At 47.0% G+C, this 23,957-nt stretch overlaps 2 protein-coding genes across 8 annotated transcripts in view; one reads left to right on the forward strand and one right to left on the reverse strand.

The window, feature by feature from the left end:
- Positions 1-394: 394 nt before the first annotated feature.
- On the forward strand, positions 395-1,895 carry MRPL17 (mitochondrial ribosomal protein L17). The gene is made up of 3 exons (XM_048834721.2): positions 395-628; positions 811-879; positions 1,263-1,895. The coding sequence occupies exons 1-3, from the start codon at positions 455-457 to the stop codon at positions 1,557-1,559; spliced, it is 540 nt and encodes a 179-aa protein (XP_048690678.1). The 5' UTR covers positions 395-454; the 3' UTR covers positions 1,560-1,895.
- Positions 1,896-7,664: 5,769 nt separating this feature from the next.
- The window catches only part of ARHGEF39 (Rho guanine nucleotide exchange factor 39), a 71,368-nt gene continuing 55,075 nt past the window's right edge, over positions 7,665-23,957 (reverse strand). For 6 of the 7 annotated variants that reach the window (XM_048834650.2, XM_048834647.2, XM_048834648.2 and 3 more), the window contains exons 8-12: positions 21,170-21,298; positions 11,421-11,650; positions 9,348-9,436; positions 8,963-9,079; positions 7,665-7,956 (exon numbers count right to left, since the gene is read on the reverse strand). In XM_048834650.2, the coding sequence (XP_048690607.2) occupies positions 8,971-9,079; positions 9,348-9,436; positions 11,421-11,650; positions 21,170-21,298 (557 nt within the window). In that variant the 3' untranslated portion in view covers positions 7,665-7,956; positions 8,963-8,970. The remainder of the gene's footprint in view (positions 7,957-8,962; positions 9,080-9,347; positions 9,437-11,420; positions 11,651-21,169; positions 21,299-23,957) is intronic. The other variant, XM_048834655.2, reaches the window with a different exon arrangement.

The following is a 23,957-nucleotide window of genomic DNA, read 5'->3' on the forward strand; positions in this document are numbered from 1 at the left end:
CCGGTGACAGGTGCATGGGCAGCGAAGTCATTGCAAATAAGCAAGGAGGAAGGCAACGAAAAAAATCAAACGGGCCACTCTGGTATCACCTTGGGCCCATTTCTATGCTCCGTACCCCCAAGTCTCACCTCCCTTTCCACGTACTGACACACAAAATGAAACAGCCCCTCAACCATCAAATAAATCAATTTTGCACATTAGCAGGAGGAAGCAAACCGTGACTGTTTTCAACCCAAAGCCCCACCCCCCCAAGTTCGCAACCCCTGGACCAGGCGACAGTAAGTCCTGAGCAGTAGCCACGACGGCCACCGCGCAAAAGGGGAGGGGGCTGTTTGTGTCGTCACACCGGCCTCCAGCCCCGCCCTGGCCTCGGAGACGCCCCAACCCCACCTCTCGAGTGGCTTCCTTCCTTCCGGTTCCTCAGCCGCCGCTTCCGGTCGGAGTCGGGCTTGTGATGCGGCTGTCGGTGGCTGCCGCGATATCCCATGGCCGCGTGCACCGGCGGCTCGGGCTCGGGCCGCGCTCGCGCCTCGATATGCTGCGGAACCTGGTGACGGCGCTGGTGCGGCACGAGCGCATCGAGACGCACTGGGCGCGCGCGGACGAGATGCGGGTCTACGCGGAGCGGGTACGGCGGCGCGGGGCGCGCGGGCCGAGGGGCGGCGCGGGGCGGGGCGCGCGGGCCGAGGGGCGGGGCCGGCGGACCTGCCTGGGGCGAAGGCTCTGCCGTGCGCCTCATGAGCCGTCGGGGCCGGGCGGGGCTGGTGCGGCGGCGGCCTAGTCAGGCTGACGATCCCTGCTTCTCCCCAGCTGATCGACTACGCCAAGCGGGGCGACGCGGACGAGGCGGCCATGCGCATGGCTGACTTCTGGCTGACGGTGAGTAGCCCGGCGGCGCCGCGCCGCGCAGCCTGGGCGGGAAACGGCGCGGACCCCCGCGGGAGCGCGGCTGGCGGGGGCAGGCTCGGTGCTCTGGGGGTCAGGACATGGCCTCAGGGACAGAGAGCAACGGACCGGGTGCCTGCCCCGCAGCAGTCTAGGTGCCGAGGGAAGGGTTTGCAGACCTGTGGAGGACAGAGGGGCAGCAGGCCGGGCAGCTGTGTAAGGTGCCAGTTGGGACCCAGTGCTTGGAGCTGGAAGAGAGTAAGCGCCGAGATGCGACTGGCTCATGATAAAACATGCATGGTCCCCCGAGGGGGTTGGATACTGCAGCCTGAGGCGCTAACGGAGGCATGTTCTCTCTGCATTCTGTCCTTTTCTAGGAGAAAGATCTCATCCATAAGCTGTTTAAAGTGTTGGCTCCACGTTTCCAGGCTCATTCTGGGAACTATACACGACTGCTTCAGATCCCCAATCGAGAGAACCTGGATCGGGCCAAGATGGCTGTGATCGAATATAAGGGGAATCCTTTCCCACCACTCATAGTTCTACACAGGGACAATGAAAAGACCTTACTTAATCAGCTTCTGAAAGGATACCGTGAAGACATATTAAAGACCAGAGCTACCCAGGCCCCAGAGGGGGCTGCAGCCTCACTGCACACAGGAACTGCAGTGTAGTGCAGCATTCTCTTCCCTCCTTGTAGTGTATGCATTGGGACACAGAAGATTCCACTTAAGGCAGGAATCGGACCCTCAAATTTAAATACTTGCCTCATATGAGAGCAGTGGGTTCAGGTCCCAGACTTACTTTGCAGGTGTCCTGGTTTCTGTTCACAGTTCCTGAGGCCTGGGTTTGATTCTTGGTCTTGTTCTGTAGGATTATGCAGAAAGCATGAGTTCAAGTCCCAGTTCTTTCTTTCTGTGGTATAAGTGGAAGCCGAATTGGAGGGGTAAATGATGATGAGTAACTTAACCCTTGATGGTCTCTGTAAATAAATGCATCATTTCAGAAAAGGAAGTTTCCTTGTTTTCACTGGGTGACAGCAAATATTGTACGAGACTCCTTGTTACAGACGTAAAGTTTCTTGACACCATAAGTCACTGCTTCTTGGAGCAACTAGTCCTGGAATGCAGACAAGGAGAGGCAATTCTTGATTTAGTCCTAAGCAGAGCACAGGATCTGGTCTAAGAGCTTGGTAATAGTGACCATAATATTGTTAAGAAGCCCATCACAGTAGTATTTAACTTCAGAATGGGGAACTTCACAAAAATGAAAAGCTAGTTAAGCAGAAATTAAGATACAGTCACAAAAATGAAATGTCTACATGCTGCATGGAAACTTTTAAAAAACACCATAACAGAGGCTCAAATGAAATATAAAAAGAAATCTGATGAAGAATGAGGAAATGAAGAAATCTGATGAGGTTCAATAAGGATAAGTGCAGGGTCCTGCACTTAGGATGGAAGAACCCAATGCACCGCTACAGACTAGGGACCGAATGGCTAGGCAGCAGTTCTGCGGAAAAGGACCTAGGGGTGACAGTGGACGAGAAGCTGGATATGAGTCAGCAGTGTGCCCTTGTTGCCAAGAAGGCCAATGGCATTTTGGGATGTATAAGTAGGGGCATAGCGAGCAGATGGAGGGACGTGATCGTTCCCCTCTATTCGACATTGGTGAGGCCTCATCTGGAGTACTGTGTCCAGTTTTGGGCCCCACACTACAAGAAGTATGTGGATAAATTGGAGAGAGTCCAGCGAAGGGCAACAAAAATGATTAGGGGTCTAGAACACATGACTTATGAGGAGAGGCTGAGGGAGCTGGGATTGTTTAGCCTGCAGAAGAGAAGAATGAGGGGGGATTTGATAGCTGCTTTCAACTCCCTGAAAGGGGGTTCCAAAGAGGATGGCTCTAGACTGTTCTCAATGGTAGCAGATGACAGAACGAGGAGTAATGGTCTCAAGTTGCAGTGGGGGAGGTTTAGATTGGATATTAGGAAAAACTTTTTCACTAAGAGGGTGGTGAAACACTGGAATGCGTTACCTAGGGAGGTGGTAGAATCTCCTTCCTTAGAGGTTTTTAAGGTCAGGCTTGACAAAGCCCTGGCTGGGATGATTTAACTGGGAATTGGTCCTGCTTCGAGCAGGGGGTTGGACTAGATGACCTTCAGGGGTCCCTTCCAACCCTGATATTCTATGATTCTATGATATACCCTAAATTTAAAAAAACAAAAGTCTGAAAAAGTGCCACCGTGGCTAAACAACCCAATAAAAAAGTGGTTAGAGGCAAAAAGTCATCCTTTAAAAATGGGAGGTCGGATTCTATTGAGGATAATAGGAGCATAAACTCTGGCTAGTCAACTGTAAAAGGATAACTGGGCCAGGCAAAAAAGAATTCAAAGAGCAACTAGCAAAAAACCTAAAAATAATGTTGTTAGTTTTTGAACTCCTCAGAAGCAGGAAACCTGCCAAACAATCAGTGGGGCCACTGGACTAAACGAGCACTCCAGAAAAGCTAAGGACATTGTTGAGAAGCTAAATGAATTCTTTGCATCAGTCTTCACTGTAGAGGATGTGAGGGACATTCCAACACCTGCGCCATTCTTTTTAGGTGAGAAGTCTGAGGAACTGTACGAGATTGAGGTGTCAATAGAGGAGTTTTTGGAACAAATTGATACATTTAACAATAAGATGTCACCAGGACCAGATGGTATTCACCCAAGAGTTCTGAAGGAACTCAAATATGAAATTGCAAAACTAAAAACTGAGGTATGTAACGTACCATTTTAATCCATTTCAGGTGGATCACTTGATGATTGCCTGTTCTGTTCTTTCCCTCTGAAGCATCTGGTATTGGCCACTTTGGAAGACAGGATATTGGGCTAGATGGACCATTGGTCTGACGCAGTATAGCAGTTATATTGTAATTTGTTGTTGGGTGCTGCGTGGACTCTTCTCCCCTGCGGCCCCACCCCCTCCTCCCCAGTTCCCTGGTGTGACTGCTCAGTGCTCAATTCTGTAGTCTTTTAGGCAGCTGTGTAACAGGTGACTCGCTTTCATACACAAGGTATTCTTACACTTTGTTAGGAATTGCAATACCCAGTATACAGCCTCTTAGTTCTGTAAACTCCTGTGGTCTTTTTAGTCTGTTACCCTTTAGGCTAGTTTCAGTTTTAGAAAGTTTGAGTACAAACTTAAGTGTCAAATAAAGGAGATTAACCTCACCTTTAAACATGGTAATGTGGGAAGAATTTAGAATCACAGAAGATTAGGGTTGGAAGAGACCTCAGGAGGTCATCTAGTTCAACCTCCTGCTCAAAGCAGGACCAGTCACCAACTAAATCATCCCAGCCTGGGCTTTATCAAGCCTGACCTTAAAAACCCCAGGTAGCCCATTCCAGTGCTTCACCACCCTCCTAGTGAAAAAGTTTTTCCTAATATCCAACCTAAACCTCCCCCATTGCAACTTGAAACCATTGCTCCTTGTTCTGTCATCTGCTATAACCGAGAACAGTCTAGATCAGTGGTTCTCAAACTTTTGTACTAGTGACCCCTTTCACATAGCAAGCCTTTGAGTGCAGCAACCCCCCCCCACTTATAAATGAAAAAAGCTTTTTTATATATTTAACACTATTATAAATGCTGGAGGCAAAGCAGGGTTTGGGGTGGAGGCTGACAGCTCGTGACCCCCACGTAATAACCTTGCAACCCCCTGAAGGGTCCCGACCCCCAGATTGAGAACCCCTGGTCTAGATCCATCCTCTTTGGAACCCCCTTTCAGGGAGTTGAAAGCAGCTATCAAATCCCCCCTCATTCTTCTCTGCTGCAGACTAAATAATCCCAGTTCCCTCAGCCTCTCCTCATAAGTCATGTGTTCCAGTCCCCTAATCATTTTTGTTATCCTCTGCTGGACTCTTTCCAATTTTTCCACATCCTTCTTGTAGTGTGGGGCCAAAACTGGAAAAAGTACTACAGATGAAGGCTTACCAGTGCCGAATAGAGGGGAAAGATCACGTCCCTTGATCTGCTGGCAATGCTCCTATTTATACATCCCAAAATGCTGTTAGCCTTCTTGGCAACAAGGGCACACTGTTGACGCATATCCAGCTTCTTGTCCACTCTAACCCCTAGGTCCTTTTCTGCAGAACTGCTGCCTAGCTACTCAGTCCCTAGTCTGTAGCAGTGCATGGGATTCTTCCGTCCTAAGTGCAGGACTCTGCACTTGTCCTTGTTGAACCTCATCTGATTTCTTTTGGCCCAATCCTCTAATTTGTCTTGGTTCCTCTGTATCCTATCCCTACCCTCCAGCATATCTACCACTCCTCCCAGTTTAGGGTCATCTGCAAACTTGCTGAGGATACAATCCACGCCATCCTTCAGATCATTAATGAAGATGTTGACCAAACCGACCCAGGACCGACCCTTGGGGCACTCCACTTGATACCGGCTGCCAACTAGACATGGAACCATTGATCACTACCTGTTGAGCCTGATGATAGAGCCAGCTTTCTATCCACCTTATAGTCCATCCAGCCCATACTTCTTTAACTTGCTGGCAAGAATACGGTGGGAGACTGTATCAAAAGCTTTACTAAAGTCAAGGAATAACACATCCACTGCTTTCCCCTCATCCATAGAGCCAGTTATCTCGTCATAGAAGGCAATTAGGTTATTCAGGCATGACTTGTCCTTGGTGAATCCATGCTGACTGTTCCTGATCACTTTCCTCTGCTCGTAGTGCTTCAAAATTGATTCTTTGAGGACCTTTGCTCCATGATTTTCTGCATTCATGTTCCAAACAAAAAGTCTAGACAAGTGCACTTTGAGCACGCTGGTTGTCACTGGTAAGCTTAGAGCAGTGATACTCAGATCTTGGTGGATCAGAAGCCCAATTAATAATCAGCATTACATAAAAGAAAAGGAGTACTTGTGGCACCTTAGAGACTAACCAATTTATTTGAGCATGAGCTTTCGTGAGCTACAGCTCACTTCATCGGATATCGTTTCCACGGTATGCATCCGATGAAGTGAGCTGTAGCTCACGAAAGCTCATGCTCAAATAAATTGGTTAGTCTCTAAGGTGCCACAAGTACTCCTTTTCTTTTTGCGAATACAGACTAACACGGCTGTTACTCTGAAACATTACATAAAAGAGCCACAGTAGTGTGAATTCATCATTTCATTTACTATAGTACTATTCATATTTAAACAGTATGACAGAAAATATTTAGTGATCTATTCTCACAGCAAATAAGTTGTTGAACTTAGTGCAAGTTGATAACTTAATTGGTTGATAACTTAGTAAAAGCATTCTGACTTATTAATCATAGGATTAGAAGGGACCGCAAGGGTCATTTGGTCTGCAAAGATGCAAGATTTGTGTCTAAACCATTTAAGACAGGTGGGTATCCAGTCTCCTTTTGAAAACTTACAGTGAAAAAGCTTCTACATCCTCCCAAGGCAGTTTATTCCATTGTCCTACTGTTCTTACTGTTAGGAGGTTTTGATAGTAACTCCTCACTTAACGTTGTAGTTATGTTCCTGAAAAATGCTTCTTTAAGTGAAACGATGTTAAGCAAATCCAATTTTCCCATAAGAATGAATGTAAATTGGGGGGCAGGGGGTTAGGTTCCAGGGAAAAAAATTTCACCAGACAAAAGACACTCATATGTATGTGTGTGTGTGTGTGTGTGTGTGTGTATACACACACACACACACACAAAGTTTTAAACGAACAATTTAATACTGTACACAGCAGTGATGATTGTGAAGCTTGGTTGAGGTGGTGGAGTCAGCGGGATGAAGAGCATGGGGTATTTCCCAGGGAATGCCTTACTGATAAATGATGAACTAGCACTCGGCTGAGCCCTTAAGGGTTAACAAATTGTTGTTAATGTAGCCTCACACTCTACAAGGCACCACAGAGGGGAGACAGCATGGCAGAGGGAGACAGACACACTGTGTGTGTTTGCGTGTGTGAGAGAGAGACATGCATTGCCCCTTTAAGTAAGCTGACCCCACTCTAAGTACATTGCCTTTTAAAGTAGATCAGCAAGTTGAGACTGCAGCTGCTGCCAGCAAGCTCCCTCTGTCCTGAGCTCTGTAGCGTCCCCCCCACCTAATCTCTGTGGAGATAAGGTACAGGAGTGGGGGGCAGAAGCGGGGGGAGGGGGACACCTTGACTTTAGCACCCCTCTTCCACCGCCCACCCCCCTGCACAGCAAGCAGGAGGCTCTCGGGAGCAGCTCCAAGGCGGAGGGCAGGAGCAGCACATGGCAGTGGGGAGAGAGACAGCTGAACTGCTGGCAATTGATAGTCTGCTGGGCAGCTGCTGCACAGGGAACTTAGGGTGTGGGGAGCTGCTGGTCCACACTGGTTCCAAGCCCCCACCAGCTAGCTCCAACAGTCTGCCCTTTCTGCAAGCAGTGGACAAAGCAGTGAACAACATTATAAGGGAGTATTGTACAACTTTAAACAAGCGTGTTCTCTGATTGATCAGCAGTGTAACAATGAAACAACATTAACCGGGATGACTAAGTGAGGAGTTACTGTATTCAACAGGGACTGTGGTGATATTGGTGGAAGGAACTAGAAATAAAAGGTCACTGAGTGCACAGCTAGTGGAGCTTGTGTAGTTTCTGCAGGGAAGAAGATGGGGGTAGAGTGGGTCTGTTACAGTCTTATACTGCCCAGTACAAATATATTAAGTCTGTTATTCTTTTCAGGGAATAATGTCAGTTTATTATTTTAAATATTTATCCAAACACTTCAGCAAACTACAGTGGATTAGATAAAACAAGTTTATTAACTGCAAAGATGGATTTTAAGTGAGTACGAGTAATGAGTCATAAGTCAGAAATGGTTACAAGAAAAATAAAACAATCACTGGTGCCTAACAATAGATTATATTCAAAGGAAAGAATGCTCACCACATGCTTTCAGCAGTCTTGCTGACCAAACTCTTTATGTAAGGACCCCTCCCCCAGAGTCCAACTGCTGCTTCCTTTGTTTTGTCAGATGCAGAAAATGCGATGGGAAGGGAGAGAGAGTCCTCTGCCCCCTTTGAGAGCATTTCCAGCTAGAAGCAAAGCGACAGGCTGTTTGTGTGGAAGGAAACTCAAGATACAGATTTTTGCCCCTGCCCCCTTTCCTGCCAAAGAATGGCCATTTAGCAGGTAATGTCTATCAGCCTTGTTTACACCTGGCTGAGGTATCAGCTTGCCCTTTGTCTCTGACGAACAAGTTTGGGAAGTGGCCAAACCAATCTGGAAAATATACTTTTAGAGTCACAATTTCAGCTTATGCTTGTAACATCACATATAATGCTGCTACGGGCATTTTGCCATGATACTGTTGATCATCAAATTACAAGTTTTTATATGATACCTTAAAAGGCATACTTGTACAAACATTATTACAGTAGTGTGTAGGATGTGAACACAAGGGTATTGTCTGTCACACAGGTCCACTCTTTGTGTATCCCCACAATATACACACCTAAGTTCCCTCTAAGCTTAGGGTTAGGGTTGGAGTGAAGGTGATGTGATTGTGTTACCTACTGAAGGGTGTGAAAGTGATTTAATCAAGAAAGTTTCAGTTCCAGAGCATCGCCCAGGGACTCCGTGACAACTGGTGTGACCTCACAGCAGGCTTTCAAGGGTTGTGCGGGGGGGAGAGGCGCCCCTGCCCTGGCCTGGCCCCGCCATGGCTGGGGAGAGGTGCCTCTCCCCCGGCCCCAAGCTACTGCGGTGAGAGAGGGCTGGGGGCAGTCCTCTCTCCCCACTGCAGTCTCAGGGCAGCCTACACCCCAAACCCCTCATCTCTGGCCCCACCCCAGAGCCTGCAACCCCTGATGGAGCCCACACCCCAACTCTCTGCCCCAGCCCTGAGCCCCTTCCCGCACCCCAAACCTCTCATCCCTGGCCACACTCCAGAGCCTTCACCCCCCGTACTCCAGCCCTGAGCCCCCTCCCACACTCCAAACCCCTCAGCCCCACCCCTGTCACACATCACCTCCATACTGGTGCACATAAAATTAATTCCGAACATGGACATAAAAAATTAGAGGGAACATTGACACACACCTTTGCTCTTATAAATCCTGGCACATTTTCTGGACTGTATGGGCCTCTCTTGAGCTGACAGGTTGTTCTGTCAGGTATTCCTTCTGGCGTACAAGGGTCGGCCTGGCTTTCAGCTGCCTAGGGAGAACAACAAATGAGGAAAACCCCACTCTTAATGTTTTGTTCACCTGCACCATGAGATTATTCCTTCTAAGGCTTGCCTTCAGAGTCAAAGCTCCCTTTCCTTTCCACAATCAGCCTGGTGCTAAAGCCACTCATCTTGTGGATACACTTCCAGAAGCCCACATGATCACTTTGGTGCACTGTCCCACCTCCTACACCACAAGTACACATCAGGAAAAAAAGAAGTCACCTATTGAACCAGCAGAAAGCAGATGAGACCTACCTGATAGCAGCTGTCAGATTCAGATACCAGTTGTTAATATCCTCCTGGTTGCTTGACATCAACAGCAGTGTCTTGTGGGGAAAGGAGAGCTGAAAGAGAACATAAGAATAGCTACACTTGGTCAGACCAATGATCCATCTAGCCTAGTATCATGTCTTCTAGCAGCAGCCAGGGCCAGATGATTCAGAGGGAAGGAACAGAAGAAGAAAGGTGTTGAGTCCAACACCCATCTTTAACATTTCCTTTGCCCCAGAAAACAGCCCTGCCACAGAGACAACTAGCACCTCATCCCATCTAATTTCTGTAATCTTCCTTTTGCAATAGAAAAGCAACAGGGCTGTCCAGGCTACACTGGCACAGAACCAGAACCAGACCTACCCTCTGGCCAATTCCAGCTGCAGATCTCAAAATACTTCACACACAATTAATATTCCTCCCAGCATCTTATGGAGGTAGTAAGTCAATGCCACCGTTGATACTCCACATAGGCTTTTCTTGTCCATTCACCACCCCTTCTGGGGGTGTGTCCACATTTGTTTGCATAAATAAAGTTCAAAAAAGCCCCTCCAAGTTCCAAAACAGTCCATTGGTTTTATCTTCTTGTTGAGTTCCTAGGCTTTTCCTGGCTATAAGTCTCAGCAGGGAAACCCCACATCCCAGATCTTTTGGCTAGAGCCTTCTCACTCCCAGCAGTCTCCAAATTTATCCTACACCCAGGCCTTCCTGCTTGGGGCCTTTCCCACATTAGCAGGCCCTATGTGGCTGGAGCCTCAGGTTTCTAGCTCTGGCTTCCAAACCCCCTGGTGTCAAGGTCTTCTCTGTAGGAGCCTCTTTCTTCTTGCAGTTTCCTGAGCTTCCCCCTTCACTGCAGCCACTTGCTGTACTTTATAAGGGATTACCTGATCCAATCCAGGTGTGCCTCTGTACTAATAAGGGTTGGCTAGCCCCAGGCCCTCCAGCCCTTATGGAGCAATCCCTGCTGTCAGAGTGCTATGTCAACAGGAGAGCTTCTCTGGCTGACAATCCACCTCCCCAAGAGGTGGTATCTAACTATGCTGACGGGAAAAGCTCTCCTCTCGGCATAAGGGCATCTTCATTTACAGATTTACTTTATATATTGAGAAACCAGCCCAGAAAGGAAGCCTCTTGCTCAAGGTCACAGACCAAGTCTGTGGTGAATCCAGTAGAACCCAGGAGACCACACTCCCTGTACTGCATTTTAATGTGGCTCTGTTCTCAGAAGTAACTATAAATGGAAGCATAGGGTCTTAGTTTAAATGTAAATTGAGCAATTTGCTTTAGCATTATTGGGACAAGTCAGGAGATGTTTTTCTAACTGCAGGCACTTCAAATGACCTCTGGGATGCTTCTACCCAAGGCATTATAACCCCTAACAGGAGAAGCCCTTGCAGCCAAAAGGCAGGTCCTTCACTGAAAAGACATGGGGGAAGAAAGAAAAGCAGCCATGAGGAGGAGCTCCACCCTTGGCAACAGTTCCAAAGCATCTCTCCACATGTTAGCTGGCAGGATTTCAGATGAGCCAAAGCCCTAGTGACCATTCTGTTGCCTTTTACTTACCATGCTGCCTTGGGGCCAGTTTGGAAGTAGCCTCTTTGTGGATGCACTGGGGACAGCACAATGAGCAGAATCCTCCCAGGCACTGCTTCCTCTGTGCACTCCTAAGGGCACAAGGGGCCATGCCCCTACCCCGAGCAAACCAAGTACAGCAGTGAGAGGAGGCTGCACACCAGGGCGGTCAGAGCGGAACTGTGCCTCCCACAGAGGTGATGTGGGCTCTTCTCTCCCTCGCTCTTCCCTCTGCAGTGAAGCCTCCCTACCACAATCTAGCTCTTTATATTTTTCATTGCCACTATTTTACCCTCTCTAGTCTGCTGCTCCTGCAGCAATTAAGAGACTCACTGTGGCTCTCCCCATCATTGCCTCAGCCACAGTGGTAAGTTATACCCACTATCCTCTCTCACATTCATTCTATTTTAGATCAGGATGTGTTTGTGGGCAGGGGGCAGAAATGAGGGCTGTAGGAGCTGCAGCGAGAAACTGAGAGAAACTTACACTGAGCAGCCCTCCCTGGCTCTGGGTATGGCCAAACACTTTATCCACTGTGCACTGGTTAAGTGGATAGACTGCCTGGCAAGAAAACTTGTCCGAGTTCAGGGGATGCAGTGGGTGGCAGGGCTTCGTCGCAACCAAGATATCGGAGAAGAGGAAGAACATCTTACGCTTCACTTCTTCGCCCTTTGTGGGTACCACCATGAGCCAGCCTTCTTGGATATACCAGCGCCCTAGTTGTTGTGGGGGAGAAAGCACAACTGTGAGATGGGACTCAGTGGTGACACAGGCAGTATCCATTGAAGGAATAAAGTGAACTACTCTTACAGATTACTGGGTTTTAAATAAACTATTAATCACTCAGGAAATAGCCCTTGATGTGACTGAGGGCAGGGTGAAGAAACCTCTGCTCAATGTGCAAAAAGTGCTCAGAAAAAGCATGCAGGCATGAATAAAAAAGTGTTATATACATGTGGAGTGATACTGAATTATAATGCCATTATAAAAGTAATGGGACACCCCACCTGGCGTATTGTGTTCAGATCTGCTCACCCACCCTACTTCAAAAAGAATGTAACAGAAATAGAAGGGTTGAGACTAAGGGGATATGATAGAGGGATACAAAATAATAAAGGGGATAGAAAAAGTAAATCAATCAAGAACTTCTGTTCATCCTCTCCATATAATACAAGGGAAAAGGCAGCAAATTAACATCTATTTCATGCACTGCATCATTAGCTTGGCACTCACTGCCACATGGTAAAGAGCTTACCAGGGTGTTTTAAAAAAAGATGGGGTCTCTGTAAGTACCGTGAGAACATGCACAACTTTATTATATTTCACGTAAGATAAAAAGGGACATGATCCCTCCTGGTTCAGGACAAACTAACCTCAAATTGATGGGAATTAGGAAGAAACTTGCCCATGGGTAGGTTATTCATTCCACTGTGATCATCTAGTCTGACCTGAATAACACAGGCCAGAGAATTTCAGCAGCATTTTGTACATCAAGCCTGTAACTTCTGGGTTGAACTAGAACATATATCCTTTAGAAAAAGGCATCCAGTCTTGATGTAGAAACTTCAAATTATGAAGAATCCACCAATGTCCCTTGGCATAGTGTTTTAATTGCTAATTACCTTCACTTAAAAGTTCTCCTTATTTCCACTTGGAATTTGTTTTGTTTCACGTTCCAGCCATCAGATCTCACTATGCCTCTGTTTGCTAGATTCAAGAGCTCCCTGTGACAAAGTGGGAATTTTCTATATTTTTATGAATCCCATATGTGCCTCAGTTTCTCCTATATGGTATATTGTTACCCAGTGGGAAGACATTGACTGTTTGCTTTCAGGGCATGCTAGGAGACATGGGTATGGATGTTGCCTAGCTATTTGGGCCTTAGTCCCCATATGAATGGAGCATCTGAAAAGACAATGGCAAATCCAAATCACTGCCGTATTGATACCTAGCAACCAAATGACCCAGCAGGAGATGGACTTCCTCACCTCTTTGCAGGGAAGCTGCAGCTCAAGAACAAAGGTGTGAAGTGGGGAGATAGGTTGGCTGCTGGACGGAGACTGGACTCTCATCTGGAGGCTAAGCAAGGAGGTGAGACTGAGGCCAGGTCTAGAATACCGACCTAGATCAGTATAACTACATCACTCAGGGGTGTGAAAAATCCACCTAACCTAATCCATCCAACCTAACCCCACCATGTAGACCAGGGGTCTCAAACTCAATTTACCTAGGATAGGATACAGAGGGCCCTAGACAAATTAGAGGATTGGGCCAAAAGAAATCTGATGAGGTTCAACAAGGACAAATGCAGAGTCCTGCACTTAGGACGGAAGAATCCCATGCACTGCTACAGACTAGGGACCGAATGGCTCAGCAGCAGTTCGGCAGAAAAGGACCTAGGGGTTACAGTGGACGAGAAGCTGGATATGAGTCAACAGTGTGCCCTTGTTGCCAAGAAGGCCAATGGCATTTTGGGATGTATATGTAGGGGCATTGCCAGCAGATTGAGGGACATGATCGTTCCCCTCTATTTGACATTGGTGAGGCCTCATCTGGAGTACTGTGTCCAGTTTTGGGCCCCACACTACAAGAAGGTTGTGGAAAAATTGGAAAGAGTCCAGCGGAGGGCAACAAAAATGATTAGGGGACTGGAACACATGACTTATGAGGAGAGGCTGAGGGAACTGGGATTGTTTAGTCTGCAGCAGAGAAGAATGAGAGGGGATTTGATAGCTGCTTTCAACTACCTGAAAGGGGGTTCCAAAGAGGATGGATCTAGACTGTTCTCAGTGGGAGCTGTTCTCAGCGGTAGCTGATGACAGAACAAGGAGTAATGGTCTCAAGTTGCAGTGGGGGAGGTTTAGGTTGGATATTCGAAAAACCTTTTTCACCAGGAGGGTGGTGAAACACTGGAATGCGTTACCTAGGGAGGTGGTGGAATCTCCTTCCTTAGATATTTTTAAGGTTAGGCTTGAGAAAGCCCTGGCTGGGATGATTTAGTTGGGGATTGGTCCTGCTTTGAGCAGGAGGTTGGACTAGATGACCTCCTGAGGTCCCTTCCAACCCTGATATTCTATGATTCTATGAATGCATGTACAATCAAGCTCTTGAAGAATGAGTTGGTTTTCCTTATAAAAATGAAATACTTGTTTTTAAATAATGTTTAAGTATAATTATTTATAATTTTCTTTTTATCGCCTCTGCTGAATGAGCACACCCTGCCTTGTTTACTGGATGAGATACTGGTCATACATAAATAACAGTACCTGATCATATAACTAAAGACTAATGTAATGCATATGCACAAACAGGACACATGTTAAGGTTATACAGAAAAACTTAACGTTGGCCATTTCCTGGTTTTTGAGTGTTTATATGGAATTTCCTGGTACATTTTTTATTAGGGCTGTTGATTAATGGCAGTTAACTCATGCAATTAACTAAAAAAAAATTATTCACGTAGCTGAAGTTGCGTAACTACCATCTATCCTCCCCCCGTGTAGACCAGTCCTAATAAACCTGACTGTTTTGACAATACTGTTTGAGTGTCACTGCAGATGCTTTATGAGGTGGATTAATCCCTGAAGAGTGTACAAGTCTATACCAGGAATCTATCTAAGTTGGACTTGTTGAACAGAGCTCATGATGTGAAGCAGCAGTGCTGGAGTCCCAGGAGTACAATCTAAGGAGGTGGTGAGGCCCCCTAACTTACCCTGGAAGAAGAGTGAGAGCCCTTGGGGAGGGGGAGAGGGGTGTCTGGCAAATTGAAGGGATTCCTCCAAGAGACTGTCCCCAAGATGGGAGCATAGCACTGATCCTGTTGACCTGTGACATCCCCTATCAGACATTTTCTCCCTGTGTAGGTATCTTTAGATCATAATTTAGCTTATATAAGAAAAGGTTGAGAGACTTAAGGAGTTTGCTGTAAGGCAGATTTCCCAGATCTCTAATTCTTGTAGCACTTCTCTGAACCATCTGCAATTTTTCCAGTGTGCTTTCCAAAGAATTGGACACAGTAGGCCGGTCGTGCCCTCTGTTCCTGTGTTTATACCACCAAGAACTGCATTTTCCCAGTGGAATGCTGTGAACAAAACTGCTATGTTCAGTTGTTTATCTACAATGACCTTCAAAGGTGGAATTCACAAGGGGAACGTAGGTGCGGCAATACTTTTATGTCACTTGCTGCAAGAGGAATTTACAACCCTGTGTTTGGCACCCTGGTTCCCTATACAATGCATGGAAAGAGTTAGTGACCTAAGAATGGGATTAGCAAAAGCCAGCATACTGAGTGCGGAACCACCTAAGCTAGCCAGTAGGAAATGGCAGAGAGGGGCACAGTGCCTAAGTGACTTTGAGGGTTGGGGCTTAAATCCAGGACAGAGGAAGGTGCCTCCCTCTACTTGGGATTCACAGCCATGAACCCTGTCCTTGCGTTCGGTGCTTAAGCCGGGTCAGTCCTTTTTCAAGGAAAGTAAAAGGGAAGAAAACACAAATGGAAGAAAATGGTGGTACCCCTCTTTTAGGTGAGTGCTCTAACTACTGGTCTACCATGTGTGAGACCTAGGTTCAATTTCCTCCTCTGCCTGATGTAGAGAAGGGATTTGAACTTGAGACTCCCCTTTGCCGGTAGGGTGCTCTAACCACTGGGATATGGGGTATTCCGGGAAAGGGCTCTCAGTCTCTTCTGTTGAAGCTGTTCCACTGTGTGTAAACGTATACAAGATTCCAGAAATGTCACTCTGAAGCTTAAAATGTCTGTTAAGTCAACATTAAATGAAGGAAGCCGCTACAAGCATGGTTGTGAGCTTATGCTGTTCAAAATACCACCAGGCTGAATCATCATGGTCTGTTATTGTCCAGTTTATACGTTCTCAGCCATTTTGACTTTATGAATTACACCAATGCAATATACAGCTATGCTAAGGCTGTAGCTATGCCATGCCAAAAGTTCTAGACCACTGTGATATCCAATATAACTCAACCAATCACCACCCTTAGTCTACAGGTAATTTGTATGCAACAGTTTCATTGGTTATATGAGGGAGACTGCACAGATGGTGGACTACTTGGCCCAGCTGCCACATCCAAGTGCCCAACCACCACCTACACAAATCCACAAAATCTCCCAATACAACACCCACCAGACACAAATCAATACAACCATCTGTACAGCGAGACAATCAGCACACACAATAACCCCCACGTAGCCTTTATTTTAAATTGACTGGATCGTCTTGTGTTAAACTATAGTGTCTCTAGAGAGTGAGCTCAGCCCCTGTTGTGCTCCAGTTTTCAGATCAATAGGGAGAAAGTTACCCTTTAGGATTCTTTTAGATTGGAAGAGTGAGGAGTACACAAAGAATGACTACAGTAACCACAAAAACACTTACAAGCAAGAAGATTTTGTTCGTATTATAAATTACACTCACATGCACATCTACACAATGTGAGAGAGCCAAAGCAATAGCCAATGCCATATTCATACTCACATACTGGATCTCTCATTGACAGGTGGTCATTGATAGAGGGTGGTTCCTGCTTGGGTCATCCCAATGACGTCCTCCCTTTGAGTCTTCGCACTTTAGCCCAGCCAGGGCACCTCTATCTTGTTCTGATGACACCTAACACCTTATGCATATGCATAAGGGTTCCAACCCTCTTTTTCCTTATCTGTTCTTCCCCACCCCATACATTTTGGAGTGTGTTCTTACAACTACAATATCCGCCTGCTGAAGTGAAGAAACACATTGACAGAGGCAGAAGAGTACCCAGAAGTTACCTACTACAGGACAGGCCCAACAAAGAAAATATCAGAATGCCACTAGCCATCACCTTCAGCCCCCAACTAAAACCTCTCCAACGCATCATCAAGGATCTACAACCTATCCTGAAGGATGACCCATCACTCTCACAGATCTTGGGAGACAGGCCAGTCCTTGCTTACAGACAGCCCCCCAACCTGAAGCAAATACGCACCAGCAACCACACACTGCACAACGAAAGCACTAACCCAGGAACCTATCCTTGCAACAAAGACCGTTGCCAACTGTGTCCACATATCTATTCAGGGGACACCATCATATGGCCTAATCACATCAGCCACATTATCAGAGGCTTGTTCACCTGCGCATCTACCAATGTGATATATGCCATCATGTGCCAGCAATGCCCCTCTGCCATGTACATTGGCCAAACTGGACAGTTTCTACGTAAACGAATAAATGGACACAAATCAGACGTCAAGAATTATAACATTCAAAAACTAGTCGGAGAACACTTCAATCTCTTTGGTCACTAGATTACAGACCTAAAAGTGGCAATTCTTCCAACAAAAAGACTTCAAAAACAGACTCCAACGAGAGACGGCTGAATTGGAATTAATTTGCAAACTGGATACAATTAACTTAGGCTTGAATAAAGACTGGGAGTGGATGTGTCATTACGCAAAGTAAAACTATTTCGTGCATCCGATGAAGTGAGCTGTAGCTCACGAAAGCTTATGCTCAAATAAATTGGTTAGTCTCTAAGGTGCCACAAGTACTCCTTTTCTATTTCCCCTTGTTTATTTCCCCTCCTACTGTTCTTGTAAAGTGCTGGAAATGGCCCACCTTGATTATCACTACAAAAGGTCCCCCCGCCCCCCACCGCTCTCCTGCTGGTAATAGCTCACCTTTCCTGATCACTCTTGTTACAGTCTGTATGGTTACACCCATTGTTTCATGTTCTCTGTGTATATAAAATCTCCCCACTATATTTTCCACTGTACGCATCCGATGAAGTGAGCTGTAGCTCACGAAAGCTTATGCTCTAATAGATTTGTTAGTCTCTAAGGTGCCATAAGTACTCTTCCACTTTTCATAGGGTATTCTCTTTGTTCCCTTTATTATTAGCAGCATCTTATTAACATTTATGCGCATATGTTCCTGTGTTCTGTTCTGTGGTCAAAACAGAACTTTCCATGATGTTCCAGTCAGGTACCTTGCAGTCTAGATGGATACATTGTGTTCTATTTTTCCATAACATCACCTATTGGCACATCCTTTATAGTAATCTTGTAGTTTTATTGGCATAGGGTCAATCTTTGGTCACCCACTCATGACAAGTATCCTTAAGACTGAAGTCTAGAGTGGCTACGCTGAAATCATGCAGGCCTTACCCAGTAGGCCTTGCATTACAGCCTTGTTTTACTAAAACCTAATACACATCCATTGCTCCTAAATACTTTTCAGTCTTATACTCCCATAGTCCTATCCTACTAATAACTATGCATCACATATTGATTACATATGAGTTAACCATGACAATAATACAATTAAATGATAAAATCAACTGATTTGGCTACACCAAATATCACTCCAAAGCCTCAAATGAGTCACTGTGAAGTGATGGATACAGCTACAAACAATGGGGAAGAACTCTTTGTTCAAAATAGCAGCAGATTGAATCATGACTGGCATTCATGATCTGTTACCCTCCAATTTTTAAAGTCTCAGCCATTTTTGGTGGGGTTTTTTAAACCACATGACTTTAGGAATTACACCCATGTGACAGCATGGACTTGCAATTACTAGTAATGAAATATACATTGGAGAAGGGGACTGAACCTGGGTCTGCCTGCTACATGGGGACTGCCCTAACCACTGGACTATAGACAGCCATTCTAATTCTCTGGCCCAATGTGTATTTGGTTATTTTACACACAGTGGAACAGGTTCAACAGGAGAGACAGAGCACCCTGCCCCAGAATACCCCAAGCTCAGTGGTTAGGGTACTCTCCTGGGAGGTGGGAAACCGCAGTTAAAATCTCTACTCCACAGCTGGCAGTGGTGGGAATTTAACCTGTCTCTCCCACATCCTGAGTGCGTGCCTTAACCACTAGGCTAAGTTATAGCTGTTCCCCCACCTTGTGCCATTTTGTGTAGGTTTAGGGGTGCTCCAAGCATGCCTACTGGATCAGACCCTAAAAGCAAGATAGGAAGGAGAACACCAGTCTGGAGAATGCCACTGTGGTTTAGGTACAAGTTAGGGACCAAACTGGTGGTCAGTGTCAGGACTGAGGTAGCTTTGTGCACACACAGCCACTGAAATGTAGTTACTTCGTGAACTTTAATGACAGAAATTTAGGTGCCTAGGGACTTTAGGCACCTTCAGGGTTAGGAGACAGCCAAGCAAGGGTTTTGCATACACTAGTGGTGCCTAACTGCCACTTTAAGCACCAAGTCCCCCTTCTGAATCCAACTCTAAGTGCTTTCCAGAGTCTCTGGTTTTCAGATTATCAACCTCCATTTCTAATGTATAAGCTTGTACTTGGCTATACTGAAAAGCATATATTATTGTTTGATTTTGACTAGTTTATCTAGCTACACTGATGATCACTCATCATTTTCCACCCCCAACAGTGTAATTTAGAAACTTTATCAGCTCCTGTGACGTAGCTAGGAGTGGAAATTTGGGTGGGCCGCGACTTTTGGCTGGACGGACAATGACAGACTGTGGTAGCTCAGCTTCTCCCCCGATGCCACACCCTCTTCCTAGGACTTCCCCTGCTGACCTGGGCACGTGTATGGGGTTGCTCAAAAAATGGCAAAGCAGAGCTGTAGGAGCGTAGCTTTCTGAAGGGCAGGCACATAGCGCCGTCCTGGATTTCAGGTGCCCAGAGATTTAAATATGACTACTTTTGGGGGGCACTTTAAACGCCGGGCCCTCACCCAATGCCCCTGGGCCCTGCTGCTTCCTCCACCCCCCGACTGATCCTGGGCTCCAAACACTTACTGGAGGCTGCAGGTGAGAAAGGGACAGAACTCAGCAGGCTTCCCGGGCCCCATCTCGTAGAACTCTGCTGCCAGCCCAGTTTCCCTGCTCTGGGCACCATAGGCACCGACTCTGTGGGTACTCCAGGGCTGCAGCACCCATGGGGAAAAATCAGTGGATGCTCTGTACCCACCGGCAGCCAAGATCCCCGCCCCGCCCCACCTCCTCCTCCCCTGAGCATGCCGCGTCCCCGCTCCTCCGCCTACCTCCTAGTGCTTGCCACCGCCAAACAGCTGTAGCAAGCTCCGGGAGGGAGGGGAAGGAGTGGGAACATGGCACGCTCAGGGGAAGAGGCGGGGACGGGGCTGGAATGGGGGCAGGGCAGGGGTGGAGTTGGGGTGGGGCCAGGGTCAGAGGAGGGGTCGAGCACCCACCAGTGCCAGTAGAAGTCGGCGCCTATGCTGGGCACCATCTAGTGGGGCTCAGTGAGAGCACTAGCTGCAGTGCCTTTCCCTAGGCATGTCTCCAGCCACGCTCTGCCCGACTTCCACTATGGCAGAAAGCGGGGAGGAGGGGCTGGGGAAGGGAATCCCAGGGCAGGGGCCGAGGCAGAAACTGCAGGCGGTGACAAAGATGATTAATGGGGGTGGGGTGTGTGTGTGGGGGTGTACCCATACTCTCCTCCCCCCCCGTTGCTGTCCCTGAGTGACGCTCCAGGCTGCTATGGCAGCGCTACGGCAGCTCAGATTTGGGTGGGCCTGGATGCTAAATGGGTGGACTGGCCCACCCGAGGCTATGACCCTGATCAGTAGGTATGTTATCATTAACAATATTAGTCTGCACTGGCACAGAACCCATGCCTGCACCCACCTTCCTCAAAAGACATATTATACTGGCCACTCTTAGAAACAGGAGACTTGACTAGATGGACCATTAGGTTGATCTAGTGTTGCAATTCTTGTCAACCAACATTCCTCGATTTTACCCGTGCACTGCAGAGGCAAAACACCAGTTCCCATGCCACCAGAACATATTGGAGTCTTGCATTAGGGAGGGGAGGGGTGGGGGAAGAGGGGAGCTCGCATGAGGGATGAAAACACAACTGTCAGCTTTCTCTACATATTAAAAGATGAGGTAGAGACATTAGCTACATTTTTCCAAAATGATGTCCATGAGCTACTTTGGATCATTTTCCTGTCCTCACTGCAAGTCATAAATTCCTCCCAATTGAGCGTTACCTACAAGAGCCATTAACCTGCTACTTACCTCCACTTCCAGGTCATTAAATGAAGATTGTGAATCCAACCAGGCAGCCCCACACCTTGGGGGCCCACTAGTCGCCTCTCTCATTCATAATTTCCATTTATCATACCCTGTTTGTGAGACATTAGCCAATTTTCCTCCCCAAGTCTATTTGAATTGAATCAAAAGCGATCACAAAGCTGCCTCCAATTCACTTAGTCTGGCTGATGAGTAGGACCCACCTGGAGTCAGCACCTTGGTCTTCCGTCCTTTGAGCAGTTTCTGGACCCGAAGCAGTTGCATTGAGTTCTCACGGCTGCAAATTGTGCTATGGACCCACTGAGACACCTCAGAAACAGATTTCACAGCTTCTGAAATTAGCATAGCACATCAATAAAAAAAACAAACACTTCACTGCTAGAGATCTACATCAGGTTGGGTAATAGACAAAATTGCCAGCATTGGAGAAGAGTGCATGTAAGTGGCTCTACCCAATCCTAGCGCTGAAATCTGGGAGTTGAGGAGGTTACTTACCTGTAACTGGAGGTTCTTCGAGATGTGTGGCCCCTCTCTGTATTTCAAAAGTGGGCGCACTTGCGCGCCATAGGTGAAAGTTTAGCAGGGTCAGTGACCTGCACCTGAGTCATACATTGCCTCATGCTACAGACAAGGTTATAAGAAGCCATGCAGGGCGATGCCCCTTCAGTCACCCTCTCACCACTAAGTAGCGCAGTCTGCAGTAGGGGGGATGGTGAGTGGGTGTGACCAGGTGTCTGGATGGGCCACACTGACAATGCCACACTCAGGGCAGACTGCAAGAAATAGGGCTGATAATCCCCAAAACTGGCGGTTTATTCTGTAATTAGATTCACCAGTCCAGTAATAAGAGAGCTATCTGTAGTGCCACACTGGTTAATAAGAAACCAAACACAATCTCCTTTAGATATTCCAGCTCTTGGATCCCATCTAGACAACCAAGTCTAATATAGTGAGGGGTTACTGAAAAGCCTATTCACCATACTTTAAGTTCTACCAATCCCAAAGGTATTGGACACTTACCCATAGGTCAATATGAATCTCAGATCTTACCCAAATACCTGCTTACAGCCAATCCTTAATAACTAAGATTTATTATTAAAAGGAAAAGGAGAGAAGAGAGTTATAACTGGCTAAGGAATCATATACATACAATTAATTGCAAAGTTCTTATATCAGGTTTGTAGAAGTGATGAAATAAACTTCTCGTTTGCAAAAGTCTCTCTGGAAATTACCCAGACAGATTAAGGGTTATCAGTCCTTGTTTTGAGCTTCCTTGTTAATAATCCAGTCCAGAAAAATGAAGCAGGAAATGAAGATAAAATGGAGATGTCTCAGGTGCCTTTTTATATACTCTGTCCCAAACAAAGCCCACAGCTCCTGTTTGTGGAAAGTTACTAGCCCAAGATGGAGCCAGGGTCATATGAGCATATCACGTCCTTACATGGTTTGCTGACTCACAGGGGTTGGCCATTGGCCCCTTGCTGTCTAAGGCATCCTTTGGGAGAGTTATCTGGGCAGGATGAGTTTCTTCTATGGCCCACTGATAGAGTGAAGTGTCCTTAATGGGCCATCTACACATAGATGTCTAGTCTTGATATTTATCTATTTGAGAGGTGTCTCCCAGAAACAAAACATATTTGTTTTCTTCAAGTGGTAGTCCCTATATGTATTCCAAATGTGGGTGAATACCAAGTAGTGATCAGCTTGGAGACGTGTGAGGACACAAGAAGTATCGTTGTCTGCAGGATGGCATGGCTGATGGCTGTATCTTTCGCCGCTCCCTGGGTGATGGCATAGTGGGTGGGGAAGGTATGGACGGAGCGCCAGGTCACATGTGTCTGCATGGAATGTGTTGTAATCCTGTCGGGCAGCAGGGTATTAGCCTGCCTGCAGCATTCTGTAGAGACCCACTTTGATATGTGCTGTGAAGAGAGAGCTTGTCCTCACGACCTCGCCACAATGCCTATGAAAAGGTACAGAAGACGTGGGTCCTGTCAAGATAGAACACAAATGCATGGCAGATGTTGGATGAGTGCAGGGTCCTGTCCGCTGTAGAGACATGTGGCTTAGGATGGAAGACCAGGAAGTGAATGGACTGACTGAGATGGAACTCTGAGACCACTTTCAGAAGAAACTTAGGGTGAAGGCATAATGAAACTTTGTATTTTTGGAATACTGTATATGGTAGGTCGGCCATTGTGGCTGCCAATTTGCTGACCCGCTTAGTGAAAATGATGGCAATGGGAAGGATGACCTTCATGGATAAGGTGAGAGGGAGCACGTGGCCAGGGACTCGAAGGGAGGTCTGGTGCGGGCAGAGATTACAAGATTGAGGTCCTGGTGTGGGGATAGTAGTTTAAAGGACCGATGGGAAGTTATTTGTCAGCCCTTTCAGAAAGGGTAAACATTGAGTGGCTGTCAACCAGTGGGAGGAACGTACTAAGCGCTGCCAAGTGGACTCAGACTGAGCTGATGGCGAAGCCTGAGGTCCTAAGTTCCAGGAGGTACTCCAGGACGGTAGGAATGAAAGATGTCACTGAAGGGGAAATAGAAGTGTTGTGCCCAGGTGGTGAAATGCTTCCATTTCACTGTGTAGAATGCCTATGTGGAAGCTCGTCTGCTGAGCGTAAGTATGTGCTGCACTGGTGTCAAGCAGGCAATGTCTACGTGCAACCAACATCCAAAAGCCAGGCCAGGAGGCAAAGCAAGCCTGGGCAGGGACGTCTGACTCTGCCCCAGTCCTGGGTGAAGAGATCCAGCAGTGTTGGGAGGTGGATTAGGGGATGGGTGGAGAGTCTGAGCAGGTCTGGAAACCAGAACTGTTGGGACCAAAATGGGGCTATTAACAGGACCATGGCCCAATCGTGTTGGATCTTGCACAGTACCAGGGGAATGGGGCGGGGGAGGGAGGAAGGTGTAGTGGAGGCCACCTTGCCACAGAAAGAGGAGAGCATTGACTTAGGAATCACGCCCGTTGGCCCCCCAGGAGCA

Source organism: Caretta caretta, chromosome 5, assembly GCF_965140235.1.
Source record: "Caretta caretta isolate rCarCar2 chromosome 5, rCarCar1.hap1, whole genome shotgun sequence".
Taxonomy (NCBI): Eukaryota; Metazoa; Chordata; order Testudines; family Cheloniidae; genus Caretta; species Caretta caretta.

Coding starts and splice junctions, on each gene's coding strand:
- MRPL17 (XM_048834721.2), top strand. CDS start 455: ATGCGGCTGTCGGTGGCTGCCGCGATATCCCATGGCCGCGTGCACCGG. Junction 629..810: donor TGCGGGTCTACGCGGAGCGG/GTACGGCGGCGC, acceptor GCTTCTCCCCAG/CTGATCGACTACGCCAAGCG. Junction 880..1,262: donor TGGCTGACTTCTGGCTGACG/GTGAGTAGCCCG, acceptor GTCCTTTTCTAG/GAGAAAGATCTCATCCATAA.